Source organism: Nothoprocta perdicaria, unplaced genomic scaffold, assembly GCF_003342845.1.
Source record: "Nothoprocta perdicaria isolate Ctin4 unplaced genomic scaffold, notPer1 scaffold_19, whole genome shotgun sequence".
Classification (NCBI taxonomy): domain Eukaryota; kingdom Metazoa; phylum Chordata; class Aves; order Tinamiformes; family Tinamidae; genus Nothoprocta; species Nothoprocta perdicaria.
Window position 1 is genome coordinate 3,726,886 of NW_020455093.1, and position 17,963 is coordinate 3,744,848.

The 17,963-nt window shown below is 38.9% G+C and overlaps 1 protein-coding gene across 4 annotated transcripts in view; it reads left to right on the plus strand.

Annotated features, from left to right (window-relative positions):
* KIDINS220 (kinase D interacting substrate 220) overlaps positions 1-17,963 on the plus strand; it is a 54,839-nt gene that overhangs the window by 15,933 nt on the left and 20,943 nt on the right. For all 4 annotated transcript variants that reach the window (XM_026037104.1, XM_026037105.1, XM_026037106.1 and 1 more), the window contains exons 13-21: positions 24-203; positions 572-737; positions 1,849-2,000; positions 2,736-3,025; positions 4,480-4,620; positions 4,943-5,186; positions 5,339-5,427; positions 6,079-6,223; positions 8,928-9,090. In XM_026037104.1, coding sequence (XP_025892889.1) covers positions 24-203; positions 572-737; positions 1,849-2,000; positions 2,736-3,025; positions 4,480-4,620; positions 4,943-5,186; positions 5,339-5,427; positions 6,079-6,223; positions 8,928-9,090 — 1,570 coding nt within the window. The remainder of the gene's footprint in view (positions 1-23; positions 204-571; positions 738-1,848; positions 2,001-2,735; positions 3,026-4,479; positions 4,621-4,942; positions 5,187-5,338; positions 5,428-6,078; positions 6,224-8,927; positions 9,091-17,963) is intronic.

Sequence of the window (17,963 nt, forward strand, 5' to 3'; positions counted from 1 at the left end):
TAACTCTTCTTTTGGGGTTTCAGATGAAATGAAAACTTTTGCGGGACAGCAGATTGAGCCCCTGTTCCAGTTCTCTTGGCTTGTAGTATTTCTTACACTTCTGCTGTGCGGAGGTTTGGGATTATTGCTTGCTTTCACAGTGGATGCAAAGCTTGGAATTGCCGTGTCCCTCAGCCTCTTAGCAGTTCTCTATATATTCTTTGGTAAGTCTGCTCTTTGATACAGCATTTTTTATGATGCTGCTTAGTTTATTCTGAGAAGTCACTATTTTCTGTCTTGTAAAGATATTTTGTGATTCAGAAAATATTAAGTATTAAGTATTTTTATAGAAAAGAGAATCCCCGATGATACTTTCTTATGTTTTACATAACATGTGAGAGGCCATTCTTGAAAGCAAAGCAGTTTTTTTTATAAAATGTAATTATTTTGCTCTTGATGCCATTTTTAGCAATAACTGTTATCCAATTATTCATCCAGCTTGTTTTACACGGCTCCATTCCCATCCAAACTTCATGATTGTTTCAGTTGTGAATATCTGTTGAAATCCATTGTACAAAATGTTTGTTTCCAGCTGTAATTTATTTCGGTGGCCGAAGAGAAGGCGAGAGCTGGAACTGGGCCTGGGTGTTAAGCGCCCGGCTGGCGAGACATATCGGGTATTTGGAGTTGCTTCTCAAACTCATGTTTGTGAACCCACCAGAACTACCAGAACAAACCACCAAAGCTTTGCCTGTCAGGTTAGTGTCACGTATTTACTCTTTAATAAAAAATTCAACTTTGCCCTAAAATTTTTCACTGTACATAAAAATGTGTGAGTTTATCTTCCCATGGAATACTGTTGAGATTTCTGTGTGGAAAATAGTAGGTTTAATAGAAGATACAGTTAAATTTTTGCGTGTGAAGGAACTAGTGGGGTTTTAGGAAAAAGAAATCTCTGTTCTTGGCAAATTTAGTGAAACGTTGCTTTTTAGCATGATGGTCCAAAATCCTAGCACTAATCATAAGGATTAAAAATGCTTGAGAGTGCAAGTTGTCAAGTTGCAATAGTTGTCTTAAGGCTGGGGATTTCAGAATATTTCAGAATATTTCAGAATATTTAAGGTTGGAAGGGACCTCTACAGATCATCTAGTCCAACCTTCCTGYTCCAGCAGGCACACCTACAGCATGTGGCACAGGGTGGCATCCAGGCGGGTTTTGAAGACCTCCAGAGAAGGAGACTCCACAACCTCCCTGGGCAGCCTGTTCCACTGCTCTGTCACCCTMACAGTAAAGAAGTTSCTCCTCACCTGGAGACGGAACTTCTTGTGYTTCAGCTTGTGGCCATTACCCCTCGTCCTRTCGCTGGCCACCAGTGAGAACAGCCTGTCCCCTTCCTCCCTGCATTCTCCCTTCCTGAACTTATACATATTAATCATATCCCCTCCGAGCCGTCTCTTCTCCAGAGAAAACAGGCCCAGCTCGCTCAGCCTCTCTTCATACGAGAGATGTTCCATTCCCTTAATCATCCTGGTTGCCCTTCTCTGGACCCTCTCCAGAAGCTCCACGTCTCTCCTATAATAAAAGATAATTTTTGATCTTTTTGTTGCTGACTGAGCCCTACTATTAGTGATGTGCCTGTTTTTACCTTTTTATAAAGTCTAATTTTAGAATAGGAAAAACGGCCAATACATAGATAAAAGGAAGAGAAATAAATAAGTATGTTTAATCTCTCTATGAAATTTAAGTATTTTCCTTTTTATCCTACTTGGTCTTCCATCTGCAGATATGCAGGAAAATAATTTTTCCAGTTGCCAGAAAATATTGAAAGCCTTCTAATCTATACAAAACATCCTCTTTTTCTCTTTCAGATTTCTGTTTACTGACTACAACAGACTGTCCAGTGTGGGTGGAGAAACTTCCCTGGCCGAGATGATTGCCACCCTCTCCGACGCGTGTGAAAGGGAATTTGGTTTCTTGGCAACAAGGCTGTTTCGAGTTTTCAAGACTGAAGATACCCAAGGTTTTAATTACCTGAATGACCTTTCTGGTTATTCCATTTCATTGTGCTGTTACCAGAAATTCTGTTAAACGAAGGCTTCTGAAACTTGGGCTTAAAACATGCAGAAATTCATATAGACTTAGAGGAAGAAAGGGGGAAACTTCACCTTGTTCTAGGGAGAAAAATGGCTTTTTTCATAGTATTAGGATGGTTGGTATCTGTTGGAAGTGTTGAGGAATATCCTTTGTGTTGTGCTAAGAAAAAAGCTCTTCTTTGTATTAGCTTGATTGTTCAGAGCTTCTCCACTGTGTGTGAAGGCTTTTGTACATAGGAAAGGCCAAATAATAACTTCAGGTTTTAGCCTGTAATTTCAGCTTAGTTCTTTAATGTCCTTTTATTTTATTTTGCCTGCACATAATGTTTATTTTAAAACCAGGCAGTTAACTGGCTAATTTCTCTGATACTTTACTAACACTTCACACAAAAGGAAAGATTTTACAGAGGGGAATCTTGCTTAATAAAGATAATTTACTTCTAGCGTTTATTTCTTGAAACAATGGAAGTAAAGTCCAGACTAAAGAATCCTCTACTTCATTATTTCCAAGAATTTTGGCAAGTTTAGACTTTTTTTCAAGTCTATGGAGTTGCATTGAAGTAACCTTCTATGCAAGCTAGTGTTTTTGTGAAAAGTATTCAGAATAAAAAGCTGTTAGACTTGGTTTGCATTCATTTTAACAGGAAGCGCTTGTTTTATAGGCAAAAAGAAGTGGAAGAAAACTTGCTGCCTCCCGTCCTTTGTGATTTTCCTGTTCATATTGTCCTGCATTGTTTCTGGCATTGCTTTGCTGGCCATCTTTAACGTAGAACCAACAAACATGACAGTGAATGCGATCCTCATATCAGTTGCGTGCGTTGTTGGCTTGGCCTTCGTCTTGAACTGTCGCACCTGGTGGCAAGTGATGGATTCGGTTTTAAATTCTCAAAGAAAACGGCTTCATCATGCTGCCTCCAAGCTCCACAAGCTCAAAAGCGAGGGCTTCATGAAGGTAAGCATCCATATGAACTAGCCATTTAGAAACAAAAAAGCCCCAAATCCAATTGTAAACCTGTAGTATTTCTAAGAGGTGGTGGCACTGATTTCATCAGGCCAAGTCTATCAACAGAAGAAGAAGTTCTGGCAAATTTTAACAGAAAGGAACACTTCTTTTCCACTGGAAGTTATGCTTAATGTAATGTAATGTCCTCTGAGGTCCCTTCCAACCTTGAGCATTCTGTGATTCTATGATCCATGTTTACTCAACTAGGTATGTTAACTTTGTATTATATTTTCAGTTTCTAGTTTTATTTTTGTTAGGGGGAAAATATTAGGAAAACATGATCTCTATTGCGTAAAAGTTTAAATTATAAGGCTAAGAAGAGTAATTTCTACAATATTATAAAAGGAAAAAGTCAACCTGTCTGTCTGCAAGACTTCTTTGCTAAAAAAAAGAATGATAGCACTGAAAGCACGTTCCAGAAGAGTTCAAATATTTTGTGAAAAATAGCAGAAAATATTAGGTTTTTGTTGGATTGTAACATAGTTTGTATTTTTTAAGCAGTTTAGCTATCAGAAGAACAGCAGAAAACATGAGGCTGTCATCAAATATCTGTCTTTATTTGAAGATTAATTCTTCAAGTTAATCATGACAGTTACTTCTGTAGGTTACAGATCAGGTATTGTACAACCTCCTCAAACATTTAGGTAGCACAAAAGACCTTATCTGTGTCTGTTTTGAATGGCACTCCGCTTTAGACATTAGACCTTGAAAATGTAGACTTGTCCCTAAAGCAGAGAGAATGGACTATTCCAGATTGTGCTTCTTGTGAGTTATCTTAATGTTTGTAATGTTAATGGTCAGTAAACGTAATGATAAGTCAATTTGATTTAAATGTCTAGCTTTTGGTTATTAAAACTAGGACGAATGAATTTCAACTTTGCTTCTTTATTGAAGGAAAGTCTAATTGTATGTTATATGGTTACATGTCTAGTTTCATATTGAAAAATTAAAAACTTTCAGATTGCAAGAGTATAAATCATGACTGATCATGCAACTAGTGAAATAACTTGTATAGAAGGCAGATACAAAATTTCAGTGCAAGTTTTAGCAAAGCAATTTTATGGAATTAGCAGAAGCTACGGATTCTTGCTTGCTTACGGTTGGAATAGTGATTTGCAGTATGGAAGACTACTTTATAAGTAGAGCTGTAGTGGAACTTAAGGAAGGTTGTCTCATTAAAATGAAATATGCTATTTTGCTCTACATTTCTTGGTAGAAAATAAAATATAAACATGATGCTTTAGGTCTATTACAGCTTGGGGAGAGTTCAGTATTTGTAAGTATTTGTTCTTCTAGTCTTATTGAAGTATTTTAGTATCAATCTGTAAAAGGAATTATATATATATTTTGTGAGGTTGAAATACTGTAGAAATGTCTTTCCTTCCTTGCTCTTCCTTTTTTAGGTACTGAAATGTGAAGTGGAATTGATGGCCAAAATGGCAAAAACCATCGACAGCTTCACTCAGAATCAGACAAGACTTGTTGTAATTATTGATGGATTGGATGCTTGTGAGCAGGACAAAGTTTTACAGATGCTTGATACGGTAAATTGAATCATAGAGATGCAATCTCTGCTTTTCTGTCTTCAGTAACTTCTAGTAGCCATGTACTTGCCATAAGGGGAAGTTAGGTGCAGAGTGTCTCCGAATTAAAGTCATTTTCTTAATGTTTCGGCATAGATGTAATAATAAGTCATGACTTTAAGCAGCTGAGAGTAAAGACCAAGGAGATTTCTTGCAATATACATGTTATACATGTTATAACATGTTTTGAACTCATAAGCTGTAAATCAATATCTAATTAAAATGAGCATGATTTCAATAATAATTTCTTGGTGGTGATGTCTTATTATCTGCTTTCTTACAGGTGAGAGTCTTGTTTTCCAAGGGCCCATTTATTGCTATTTTTGCAAGTGACCCGCACATCATTATAAAGGCTATTAACCAAAATCTTAATAGTGTCCTTCGTGATTCGAACATCAATGGACATGATTACATGCGAAATATAGTCCATTTGCCTGTGTTTCTGAACAGCCGTGGGCTGAGTAATGCAAAAAAGCTGATGGTAGCTTCAACCACCAATGGGGATATTCCCTATACAGAGAATGCAGGTAAGGAGATGCAGGAGAATTATATGCAAGTTAAAAAAGCAATGCTATAAAATGCACTTTTTTAGAACAAACTACTTAAATTGTTGGCAAATCATTAATTAAAGCAATACATATATATGTAAAGCATTTTTCAATTCATATATTTTTAATAGGATTGCATGAAGAAGTTGACAGAAGAGTTTCTCAGAACAGTCTTGGAGAGATGACCAAGCTTGGTAGCAAAACTGCTCTTAATAGACGGGTAAGGAAGATTTTAGAGTAAATGAAATATTGTTAATACCTTTTCTTTCAGATTTTTCATTATGTCAGCTTCCAAGACTTAAGCAGACCTTTATTATTAAATTAACATTGATGGTCCTTCTAGGAAAAATACCTCTAAACTGGTGGTCTACCAGAAAGGAAGAAGTTTGATCACCAGAGCATTTTCTTTCACAAAGACTTAAATTCAGAAATGGTTGGAATGTCCAAACTCTTTGCAAATGCTGAGCTGTCTTGGTCATCTCTGTATATAGGTATCTTTTGGGTATAAGGCCAGTATTATCTAATCTGAGGCTGTTCCTACAAGGGGCAATAATCCAGCAAATCAAGGAATTTGGAATGTTATGAGGCTTTTACAGCAGCATGTTCTCTACTTTTTTTTTCCGATTATTCTCTCTGTTCTCTCTCCCAGACATAGTACCAGAAAGTTGATCAAATAAAGTGCATATATCACATTACGTTGCTAAAGCAAAATATATTCCATTAAGTATCTTTTATGGATTTTCGCTTCAACCTCACAGACACTTTATTCATGAAGTTTCTAGTTCTACAGGCGAGTAAAATTGAAGTCTTCCAAATAGCTATGGATTTTTGGCACTAATCAGTATTGCTTGCTTTTTGATTTAATTATTAGGATACTTACAGAAGACGACAGATGCAACGTACCATCACTCGCCAAATGTCTTTTGATTTGACCAAGCTTTTGGTTACAGAGGATTGGTTCAGTGATATCAGTCCTCAGACCATGAGAAGATTACTTAATATTGTGTCTGTGACAGGTGAGCATTGCACATATGGGTACAGTAAATGGTACTGGCTTTAGATTGATGACAGTTACATCATGTGCAGTTTTTAATGTGAAAACTGAATTTAACAAGTCAGCCAGGTTACTATCAATGTGTACGAAAAACAGAATTTGGACACTGTTTTCAAATATATGTTAAAAAATGTATTGGAAATTCAGTTGGAAATTGGAAAACTGTTGGAAAATCTTTGCAAAGCAAAAGCTCCTAGAGTGCTAGCAAAGTATGAAAAGATATATTTTAAATTATTATTTTTAAGTACAGCTAAGAAAATACTTGATTGTTGGTGTCTCATTGAATGAAGTTAGTGGGAGTTAAGTATTTCTAATCTACTTTTTTAAGAAGTATGATATTTTTAATCCTGGAGTAATAAAAACATGCAACATTTTAACTTTCCTGAAGCAACGAAGGCTTCCAGTCAGCGTAGGAAAATCAGGTAGGGAACACCTAGGCTGGACAAGTACAAGTCCATGTTTCCTAGTGGGAGGTACCCGTAAGGGAGCTGGCCAGTGTCATTGCTAAGCCACACTCAGTCATCTTGAAAAGATCATAGGTGTCTGGAGAAGTTCCAGAGCATTGGAAGAAATGTTACCTTTGTGTTTTAGAAGATAAGAAGGAGAATTTGAAGATTTGCAGACTAGTTGGCCTCACCCCAATTCCTGGGAATGTGATGGAGTATCCTAGATAGCATTTCTGGACTCAGGAAGATGATGAGGAGTAGTCAGCATGGATTTATGAAGGGGAAATAATGCTTAACCAACCTGACAGTCAACTGTGAGGAGATAACTGGATTGGGGGGTGAGGAACAAGCAGTGGACATTGGTTCCTGGTGCCTTTAGGACTGTCTCCCATAACATCCCCATGAATAAGCTTATGGTTTTTTGCTAAAACATCAGAATTGTAGCCGTGTTACATAATTACTAGGTTGAAGACTCTATTCATGAAGCTATTCGTGGAGTTACCATGAAGCTAAAGAAGTGATCGGGGAGGAGGATTGAAAACTGACTGAACTGGCTTAAGAGTCGGAAGTTCAGCTGGAGGCCTAGTCACGTCCCATTTTAGGGCTTACTACTTCGGACCAATACTGTTTATTATCTTCATTAATGGCCTAATACAGAAATATTGCAATTGCCTAATGCAGATAAAGCACAGATTCAAAAAAGCTGGTTCAGCCTCAAGTGAATGTGGTTGTGTTGCCTCCAGTGGCTGCAGTTAAGGCAGCCTGTCACTGATCCCTGGCACCTACCTGGAGCTAATGAACTTGTGCAACCATTTAAATTTAAGCTTTAAGACTGTTTGCTTTCCAGCAGTGCACAGAGTAATAATATAGGCTGGACTTGAACTGATTCCTGCAGATCCATTTGGATTGTGGGGAGCTGCTTCAGCAGTATCACTGAGCACTTAACATTGCACTTCTGGGAGAGCTTATTTCCAGCATGGCCCAAGTTGGCAGAACGGGTTCAGGTTTCTTGCAGTGCCAAGGTGATGATCATCCCAGCAGGAGATGTGAGAGAGACATAAGGCTTGGCTCTCCAAGCTAAAATTCAGCCCTGGACAACTGACTGGGGTGACACTGAGTGGCTACTTATCTCTGCAGGTGCTTTCCTGCTTATCCTGGCTTATCCTAACGTCCCTTCGTGCAGGTTATGATAAATTGAATATAAGTGCTTCTTCTGAGCTAAATAAAACAATCCATTACACGCTTCTATTCCACTGTATTAGTCTAGTAATAGTAGAAAAGCATTAATGTCTTTTCTCTCCCCAGTTGACTCTTACAAGTAGTGATGGTTTATGCGTGACAAAAGACCTACAATTCAGAGCGAAGAGATGTAGAACTTCACAGGAATGCGCAGTCTCTCAGCACTGTCATTACAGCTTGAAGCGCAAAATGTCTGTTTCTGGCAAATTACAGTGCAGATGAGAAAGTTTACTAAAGGCACAAACTGTTAGTTACCAGGTGTAAAAATAGCACTGCAAAAACCCTTTTATCTGCCAGTGCTCTTTGGTTGCGTACGGTAACTTCATGAAGAGCTTCATGAATAGAGTCTTCAAGCTAATAATTATGTAACACGTCGATAATCTTAGTGTTTTAGCAAAAAAAAATTGCTGGAACTTGAAATACACAAGCTCTGGCATTAACTTGTGTCATTCATTCTTTTTCTGCCTTTTTAAAATGCGCTTTATAGTTAAACTTTGCCCTGCTAAACAGAAAACTGCCTATTGTTTACAGCTTTGAAGTTTTCTTTATTCACTCAGCAGCTGTATCTTTACTTGCTTTGACTATGATATTTCATCCCCCAGTGTGCAAAACCAGTACTAACGTAACTTCCAATTTGAAGTTGGAAATTCAGTGAACTTCTGGCTTGAGTTCTGTAGTGACTTTAAGTTCACCTTAACAGGATGATAGTAATTAGTGTTTAATATAGAGTAGAAGTTGATAGTTTTGGAGAGCCTCGTGTTTTGATCAGTATCTTCAAAACTTTTTTTCAGATTGTCAAATAATGCTTTAGATATGCTGTGAGGTGAATTTGAGCTTGCTGAGCTAAAAATACAATACCAGGAAGTTAACAGATTAGGTCAAGTTGACTTATGTAGCTGCTACTTTCACAAAAAGACTTTTTCTTCTGAAAACTGCAACCCAAAAATCTGTGCTTGTTCCCTTGTTTTGTCTCATGCTCAGGTCGTTTATTGAGAGCTAATCAGATCACGTTCAACTGGGATAGACTGGCTAGCTGGATCAATCTCACAGAGCAGTGGCCTTACCGAACATCGTGGCTCATACTGCATCTTGAAGAGACTGAGGGTGTTCCAGATCAGCTGACTTTAAAAACCATCTATGAGAGGTAGGCATTATTCTAGTAGTTGAATACGCTTTCAGTTATTAAAATTGCAGCATTATTTATGTTTTTTGTAATAACATGGCTTTCGAACAGCCACCGAGACATAATCCAAAATTGCTACAGCCTTGCTCTCTTCTCCTAAGTTTCAGCAACTTACTGACTTTTAAATGGTATTCATTACCAATTCACCATTTTAAAATACATATATTTTAAATTAAAAGGAATGGAATATACTAGAAATCTTTTACAGATAGCTGATTGTGCATCTGTCTCCTCTCTGTTTTCACTTCCACTTTGGCCAAATTACAAGAGGTTCTTTTCTTGCAGAAGTTCTTGCAGACCTCTGTTCAAGTATCCTTGACATTCCTGGTTAAATCTCTGGGGGGTTGTTTTTCACTGGTTGTGTTTGGGAATATGACATTGCCTTTATGATGGCCTTAAAGACTGAAAAGGTGAAGCTTGGCTCCCTCTTTCAGCTGCTGATACAAGTTGCTGATCAACTGAGTTGTCTTTGGTCTTGCAATAGAGAGCAAGTGGTCCAGTGAACCGGCCTCTCGCTCCAGGATCTGGTTGTTTTCCAGAAGGAAAACAGCTCGTGGTGAGCAGCCTGATGACACTAGGAAGAATAAAAGAAAACAGGCTGAGGCTATAGCAAAATGTGTGAATGGAAGTCCATGAGAAGAAACAAGGATTTGAACTTGTGTAAAAAGTAATATAAGGTCAGGTGAAAAGAATGGCTGAAGTAAAGATGGAAGACAGGGATTGTTTGAAGAAGTTGCTGGAAAAGTTAAAGATTTCTCAGAGGCGGAAGGAAGAGTAGAGAGGATAGAAAAAAAAGATTATTCCAGAGAGTAAGTCCTGTGTTTTTCCTTGATACTTGTGAAATCATACTGGTGCTATGTGGGCCCCTCACCCTAGTGAAGGGTGACTTAACACTAATAATGTCACAAAATTTCATATTTGGATAGTAATTCAATATCGTCAGGAACTCTCTTTTGTCTCCCATACGTCCCAATACTCTCGCTGTGTTGCTGGGGTGTTTTTTTTTGTTTTGTTTTTGTTTTTTTGGGGTTTTGAGGTTTTTTTTGAGGCTTGGAATGCTTCATAATTTTACATTTTCAATAGTTTCATTCAACAGTTTTTTATTCCTTAAATGCAGTCTATGCAATCTGTATGATTGTCATCTGGTTAAAAAAGACAATTACTCTCTGAGAAAAATAAGTCAAAGTAATATTTCAGAAACTTAATACCTCCTTTATAAGGTATCAGGTATACCTCCTGATATCAGACTTTTTGTCTTTAACAGTATGGAAAAAACCTCAGCTGTTTGCCCTTTAGAGACATGAAGTGAATTTAAACTGAGACATTTTTGAGCTAACCTGATGGAGGATTTTGTCCTGAGGCAGAAATACAGTCACTCTCTGAGGTTCCATTGTAGGTTTGACTTTGTAGAGTGAAGATACAGTGTTTCACTGAATATAAACTGAAGGGTCTAGACTGTATATCCGAGCAAAGCCTATATTTATTTTTTTTTTATGGGCTTTTCTTCATGTCACAACTTATTGGTGGCACAGTATAATCAGCATTGCCAGTTGTTCCCTTGGAGCTTCCGCTGAACTTTTCATGACAGATCTTCAGCTTTGCATTAAATTTAGTCATTCTGTCTGCTGTACAAATCCCACACAAATCGGTAGTGGTGTGAGGTGAGTAGGTAAGTAGTAGTAGTAAATAATCTGAACTAAACGTGTAAGCATATCCTTTTCACTAAAATCAAGTACAAATACTTCATATTACTACTTTGTGCTGCTGGCAAGTAGTAGGTAGGTGCCAGACTCCTTGTTCCTTTTCCTTTTGTGCACACTGAGTACTCTCCTTGTAGTTAGGTATTCCCTGTGCTCAGCTCAGGCAATACGTTTCTTTACCCAGTGAGGCTGTACTTGCTACAAACACTCACCTCAAACTCGTTTGTGGAGCTCATTACTGCCATTGATTATTAGTGACAAAAGTTTTAAACCTCTTTGGAATGATCCAAGCTGCCTTCAAGACATACCACTTTGGATGAACTTCCTGATAAATAAACCAAAGGAGAAGTTATGAGATATAAATTGTTCTCTTAAAAGGCTACTATTTCAGCATAGACTAAGATTAAATCTATATTGAAAGAAGGTAAAGTGCAATTGCCACAAAATGTGAGCGAGTTGCTCAGACTGTGGATTTTTTACCATTAATGCAGACACTGAGGCTGCTGCCGTGGAGCGTGCCAGGATTTATTAGTTCAGGTGCAGGGCTGCCTGGCCCTTGCTGTGGGGTTCACAGAAGCAGGTTGTGTTTGGAAGTGATACAGCCGAGTGCCTGGAGAGCCAGTTCACGTGGTGGGTTTAGGGTGTAAAGCTGGGAGCTGGAATGCCAAGAACTGTGTGTTGGGTAAGGGAAATGGGTGGCCATTTCAAACAGTGCTGCTTGTGATCCGTGTGCTACACCAAGGAAACGCTGGGAAGGCGACAGGATACAAGCAGAGCAGACGTGTAGGTAGTGTGGAAGGCAGATGGAGTGCAGGGGTTGAGCTGGGTCCCTATTTGACTTGTGCCAGCAGGTGGCACTGGGACAACAGCGGCTTTACAAGCACAGAGCGAGCAGTGCTGATAGAGCAGCTACACCAATACCAGGTCGTGTCAGTGATCTTCCCCCCAGATACTTTGTTTTCCAGAATCCTTCCCAAGAATAAGAATACTTTGACAAGATACAAAAAATATTTTTATAACTGTTTTTTTTCAGTTTTGGTAAAATTTGAAGAATCAAATACTCGAGCGATAGGTTGCGATAGAATAAAATTCATCTTCGACTAAGTTTCCTCTATGTGTGCATCATGATAAACAATTTAGAGGATCTTATTCAGTTCCTCCCCCTTCCATCTTACAGGATTAATTTTTTTGGGTGTGCAGGATTGATTTTAGAGGCTAGACAGTGCAGGTTGTGTAGCAAAAGGGGAGCATGTTTGGTGCTATCTGTTGTAACTGTGGAATTTACAATAGAATCATAGAATCATAGAATGCTGAAGGTTGGAAGGGACCTCAGAGGTCATCGAGTCCAACCCCCCTGCTCACGCAGGGTCACCTAGAGCACGTGGCACAGGGCTGCATCCAAGCGGGTTTTAAAGATCTCCAAAGAAGGAGACTCCACAATCTCTCTGGGCAGCCTGTTCCAGTGCTTTGTCACCCTCACAGTGAAGAAATGCTTCCTTAAGTTCCTGTGGAACTTCCAATGCTTCAGTTTGAAGCCATTTCCTCTAGTCCTATCCCTGCCCACCACTGAAAAGAGGCCGCCCCCCTCCTCCTCACTGCCTCCCTTGAGGTATTTATACACGCTGATCAGGTCCCCCCTCAGCCTCCTCTTCTCCAGGCTGAACAGGCCCAGCTCTCTCAGCCTTTGCTCACAGAGCAGATGTTCCAGGCCCCTGATCATCCTGGTAGCCCTGCGCTGGACTCTCTCCAGCAGCTCCACATCCCTCTTGTACTGGGGAGCCCAGAACTGGACGCAGTACTCCAGATGTGGCCTCACCAGGGCTGAGTAGAGGGGGATGATCACTTCCCTCGACCTGTTGGAGACGCTTTTCTTAATGCACCCCAGGATCCCGTTGGCCTTCTTGGCCGCCAGGGCACACTGCTGCCTCATGGTCAACTTGTCGTCCACCATGACACCCAGGTCCCTCTCTGCGGGACTGCTCTCCAGCAGGTCCACCCCTAATCTGTACTGGTGTCCAGGGTTATTCCTCCCCAAGTGCAGGACCTTGCACTTGCCCTTGTTGAACCTCATGAGGTTTCTCGCCGCCCAGTCCTCCAGTCTGTCCAGAAAGGAAGAGTTTTCAGGAAGAGTTTTCAGGAAAAGCAAACTATGCCAACTGAAAGCTGTTCCAGAACTGTTTGTCAGAGACTAATCACCTGCCTTGTACCTTTTACATGGGTGGTGATTGTGCCTGCATGGGAAGGTAGGATGAGCTTGTGAACCTGGCAGCAACCTCATCATGATTCCGTAGTCACGCAGTAAACCGGGAGCATTCGGAGCTGTGGCTGAAGCTGGGAGCTCTGCTGCTGGCACCTGGGAGTGCTCCCAAAAAAGGCACAGCTATCTGGGTATAACAGATTTCTGGGTATAACAGATCATATTCTTTCTGAATATAATTCCAGCCCTGTGGAGAGAAATAGAGTGGTGTCTTGAGGGAGGTGCTCGAAAGAGAGACAGTGACTCCCTGCCTTGGTGCTTAGAGGTGCTCACTGGGAGAGGAGTGTCTTGAATTCTGTTTTCTGTCCCCAGAAATAAACTTACATTTTGTTTAATGAATAATATCCTGGGGAATTGAGGTCTTCACAACACTTCTATTCAACATTTCCTACTGGCTGGTTGTGTTCTTACTCTGCTCATTGTGTCTTGGTGTCACAAGAGACAGTCCTGGCTGTGACTGTTTGCCTAGGCTTTGCTCGAGAAACCTGAACTGCAGAGCTGAGACGGGGCTCCTCAGGGCTTTGCGAGGATCCCTTTGGCAAGGGCTGCTGCTTCCTGCTTCCCAAATTTCTGTGCTGGGCCTATTCCTGTGCTCATTCAGGTATAAGAGCCTGAGAGCTTGACTTAGGATAGAGAAAGCCCTTATGAGCCATATTTGCCTATTAGGAGCTCCCCCCTTTACTTTCCTTTTTTCTTTTTCTTTTTTAATCTCTTTTTTAAAATTTATTTTCCTAGAAAACATGCTCTTTATGAAGGTAAGGAAACTGTGGAAATTAAGATTCTTAAATTTAAGAATCTTAAATATTGTCCAGCACTAGACAATAGTCATGCTTTCCTAAATGAGGTAAATAACTACACAGTGAAAATTCTGCAGTGTTGAAACTTTATCCTCTAGTTCTCTGTGCTTTTTTTCAGGTTAAACTGGTGAAGACTAGGTCAGTTGTAAATGTATGAGCAATTGACTAAAGTAGATTTGGGGTTCTGTAATTGTGCTATGTTTTACTGATAAGTTAAAATCTTTTGTGTGTGAAGCCTGTGTGAATGAAAGTGGGGGATCACTTGTGCGGGTTAAAACATTTTTCTATATGGCATACAATTGAATATGTCTACAGTATTGTTTTCTACTTCAATTTGAGAAAATGTATTTACAGCCTACTAAAAATAGCACCAAAATAGGAAAGATATGAAAATTATTAAAGAAATCTGATTTCATAAAACAATCAGAAAATAGTATTCTCTAGCGCTAGTAGTAAAATTTATTTTTCCTCATATAAAGCCTCATTTATTTTTATAGCAATTTGATGACACATCTGCTTGCTTTATTCAGCTGAAAAGAAAATGTTGGTTCTTGGTGTTTTGTAGAATTGCTTTGTTAAATTATTTTCGAAATCGTTCAACTTTTAACAAATGACATTTGATACTAACATTGGAAAGCAATTTCAGCTAATTAAGTAGATCCTTCTATAAACCATCGGAACATTAAGATGACAAACTGTTCATTCAGGATTATTTTAATTGGTACAATTATTGTAATTTTGTTGCAATTATGTGTTGAGCTAAAAGCTTTTGTCTAAATCATTTGAAGGTTTTTTGTTAATATACATAAGTAAGAAGAAAAAGAATAAAATAAAACCTGAAGATAAGCATTATCTGTCTCCTTTTCCATTACAGTGTTTTAGACAAGTATCTATTAAATTATCCTTTCTAAAAATTGTTTTACATGTTTTCAGCAAATCTCTAGCAGTGTTAAAGCTGGGTAAGTTCATTTAAAATGTAACTTTTCTGAAAGGTTGTCATGTTAATTCCAGTTTTGACACTGTTTAAATACCTCTTAATAGAGAGGGTAAAATTGACTTTTGAGGAATTTGCTGGTTGTATCAAATCTATTGCTGTATTAATTTAGGATTATCTTTTTAGTGATTATAGAAATTAATGATGAAAAAAGCTACAGAAAGTGCCTCATTCATTACTCTGATAATATTCCCAGTAATAATCTGCTAGACTAGTTTCAAATAAATCTTTTTTTAAATAGGCAATTTAATATTCTCAGAGACCTCACAGTAAAGCATTACTTTTAAATATTTAGCCTTTCTGTTGTTTGGTTTCCTTTTGTTGTCCTGTTTAAAAAAACAAGACACATGAAGTTACCTTGTTCTTTATTATTGTGCTAATTGTGGGGTCTTGATGTTAATAGATAAGATATCATTCCTTCCCAAACTGTGTGCTGCCTGGGTGGATCTGTGTGAGGCAAGACTTGAAAAAGTAGCAGAGAATGTAGGAAGTTCAGATGAGAAGATACTAGGGAGAGGAAAAGGTTTGGAGCAAAGAGCTTATTTGAGCAAAGCAGAGCAAGTTTTCTGAATCCTTAGAACTTTTTATGTGATTCTCTTATTCATCTTGGAGTAATAATTCGTATTTCTAAATCACTTCCCTAAAGGGAAGGTGATTTACACTGAAAGTAAATCTTTAAATGCTTAAAATATAGTTAATATATGTTAATGACAGCTTTCCAAAATGCTAATGTATATAGTTTAACCCCTTCTGAACTTTACTGATTGAAACTAATTAAAACAGAACACTTAATATTAGCAACCTTAATTTAATAAATTAATTTAATTTAATAAACCTCAATTTTAGCAACCCCAATAAACAAGATTTCCAGAACATACTTTTATTTTGAATCTGTTTTAATTGATCCTTGTGATTTGGGTGCTTCTCTGGAAATACTGAAGTTGCCAAATACAACTTGGGATAACACATTGCGTTGATGGACGTCTTTGTAAGAAAAAAATGAGGACACACAAGGTTTGCTTCATATTCCAAAAATTCTTGCCTCTTATCCTGATGTAAGAGCGTACCAAGCAAGCATCAGCATGGAGTAGCAGTTGCTGTGGATACTGATGCTCTGATATTCCCTTCAGTGCAATAAATTTGCCTCAGTAAGTCAGTACTGTCCTAGGAGGCTGCTTCAAAAAGGCAAGATGAAGGAGCAGTAGTCCAGGTAATGAAATATGTAAAGGAAGCAAAATTGATTTTGTCCTGGTTGACTTTCTTTTAGTAAGTAACCTGTAGAAATTAATGTCATAGCAAGTTTATCTTTTTGCTGTCCATTTCTGGATAGTATTTATAATAGATCGGCAGGTTGGTGTACAGCTTATCCTGGGAAGTGGAATTTGGACTTTGTAAATGTGGATTTTGCTGGGGACAAATGGAGGAGAGCTGCCCGTTAGCCTTGTCCTAAGTTTAATTATCTGTGCCCTGATGGTACAAATCAGGAGTGGCATCTTTAGGAGAGAATAGGGTGGACCGTGGTGATACCTGATGCCGTAAGACTTGCCAACATTTATTGAAATTCTGTAGTCCCACAGTTGCAGATGTTGGCTAAAGAAATCCCTGCATCAGGTTGTAGAGTAGCTTAGTACCTGCCATTCAATAATGCAAATACAGACTAATATTCTAGTATCTGCTTGTATTTTGCTGGTGTGAGCGATCTTGTTGGATGTGCCAGCTAGCAAGCCATAATTACTTTTTTTTTGTTTACTGTTCAGCAGTCTTGGATGCTTCGTGCTACTCTGTTTTACCACTTTCTGCTGTATAATGAAAGTGCTTATTTTTCTCATTCTTTTGTCTGAATTCAAAGGCCACTGTAAAGCCGTGAGTGAATCCAGGCGTTTGTAACTGTATTAATGCTCCCCTTTTTTTTTAATGATAATGAGCTCTGGTTTAGAGAATATCCTAGAAAGTCAAATTAAAACTTGATATTTATAACATGGCTCAGTGGCAGAGCACCACAGTGTGGATGGGAGGCTGATTTAATAAACATCAGTCTTTTAAGGATCAAAATGTTTTTTCTTTCCAAAATGATCAAAAGTTGCAGCAGTCAGAAGGGAGTGTGTTGTCTACTACTCAGATTGGATAGTTACAGTTTTGCAAAGAGAGATTTCCTGCTACCTACAGCTGTAGGCGGACTTTTTAAATAGCTGTTTTTAAATAGGCTCCTCACAGCTCTCATCACAAGGGTCTTTTCCGGGTTCTTGGCGTGGGATCAGGGCCTTTGAGTGCAGGCGGCCCAACCCCTGGCCCGGCAGCAGCCACAGGCCTGGCAGGGAGGAAGTGACCAAGGCCTTTGGCCTGGCTTGACGAAACCCAAGCAAACAGGGAGAGGGGGCTCAGTACAGCCCTTTGGTGCCAGTGAAGGTGGTCAGGGCTGCTGCTGCTATCTCTTTACCCGCTGCTTGCTGTGTGCTGAAGGACAACATTGTGGCCATGACCATCTCCTGCAGCAGAGGTGAAGATGAAGGCTGTATCCTCTCTAACATGGCGGCGTGGTGTTCTCCATCTTCTCTGGCAACGTGCACTGCAGAGTGGCAGTCGGGCTCCATGGGCTGCCTGTTCTACTCTGATGGCCGTTTCCCAAACCAGGCACAAAAATGCAAGATAGATAAAGATAAACTAGAAAACAATCCAACAAACAAACAAAAAAACATAAAAAGCAGAGCAAGTTGAGCCTTCTGAATGAATGATCAAATGGTGTACCTGTATGCATTTACAATAAATTATTTTTATTAGAAGAAAAAGGCAGGAATAATTCATCAATGTGGGAGTATAACATAAGTCACACTTAAGTCACACAGAGAGCAATTTTTAACTTCAGTTGCTCTCAGAAAGAAAACATGATGAATAATATTCTTAAGATTCTATTCTGTCTCTGTAAGGTTCTTTTTTGGACCCATTCCTTCTAAATGCAAGTAATTTCATGTGAAAACATGGCACTGTGATACTGACGATTTTTGGTTATTGTGATTTAAAGACTATTTTTTTTCCATGAGAAAATTCCTGCCCCAAAGTGAGGGTATATAATGCTTATGTTTTGAAAA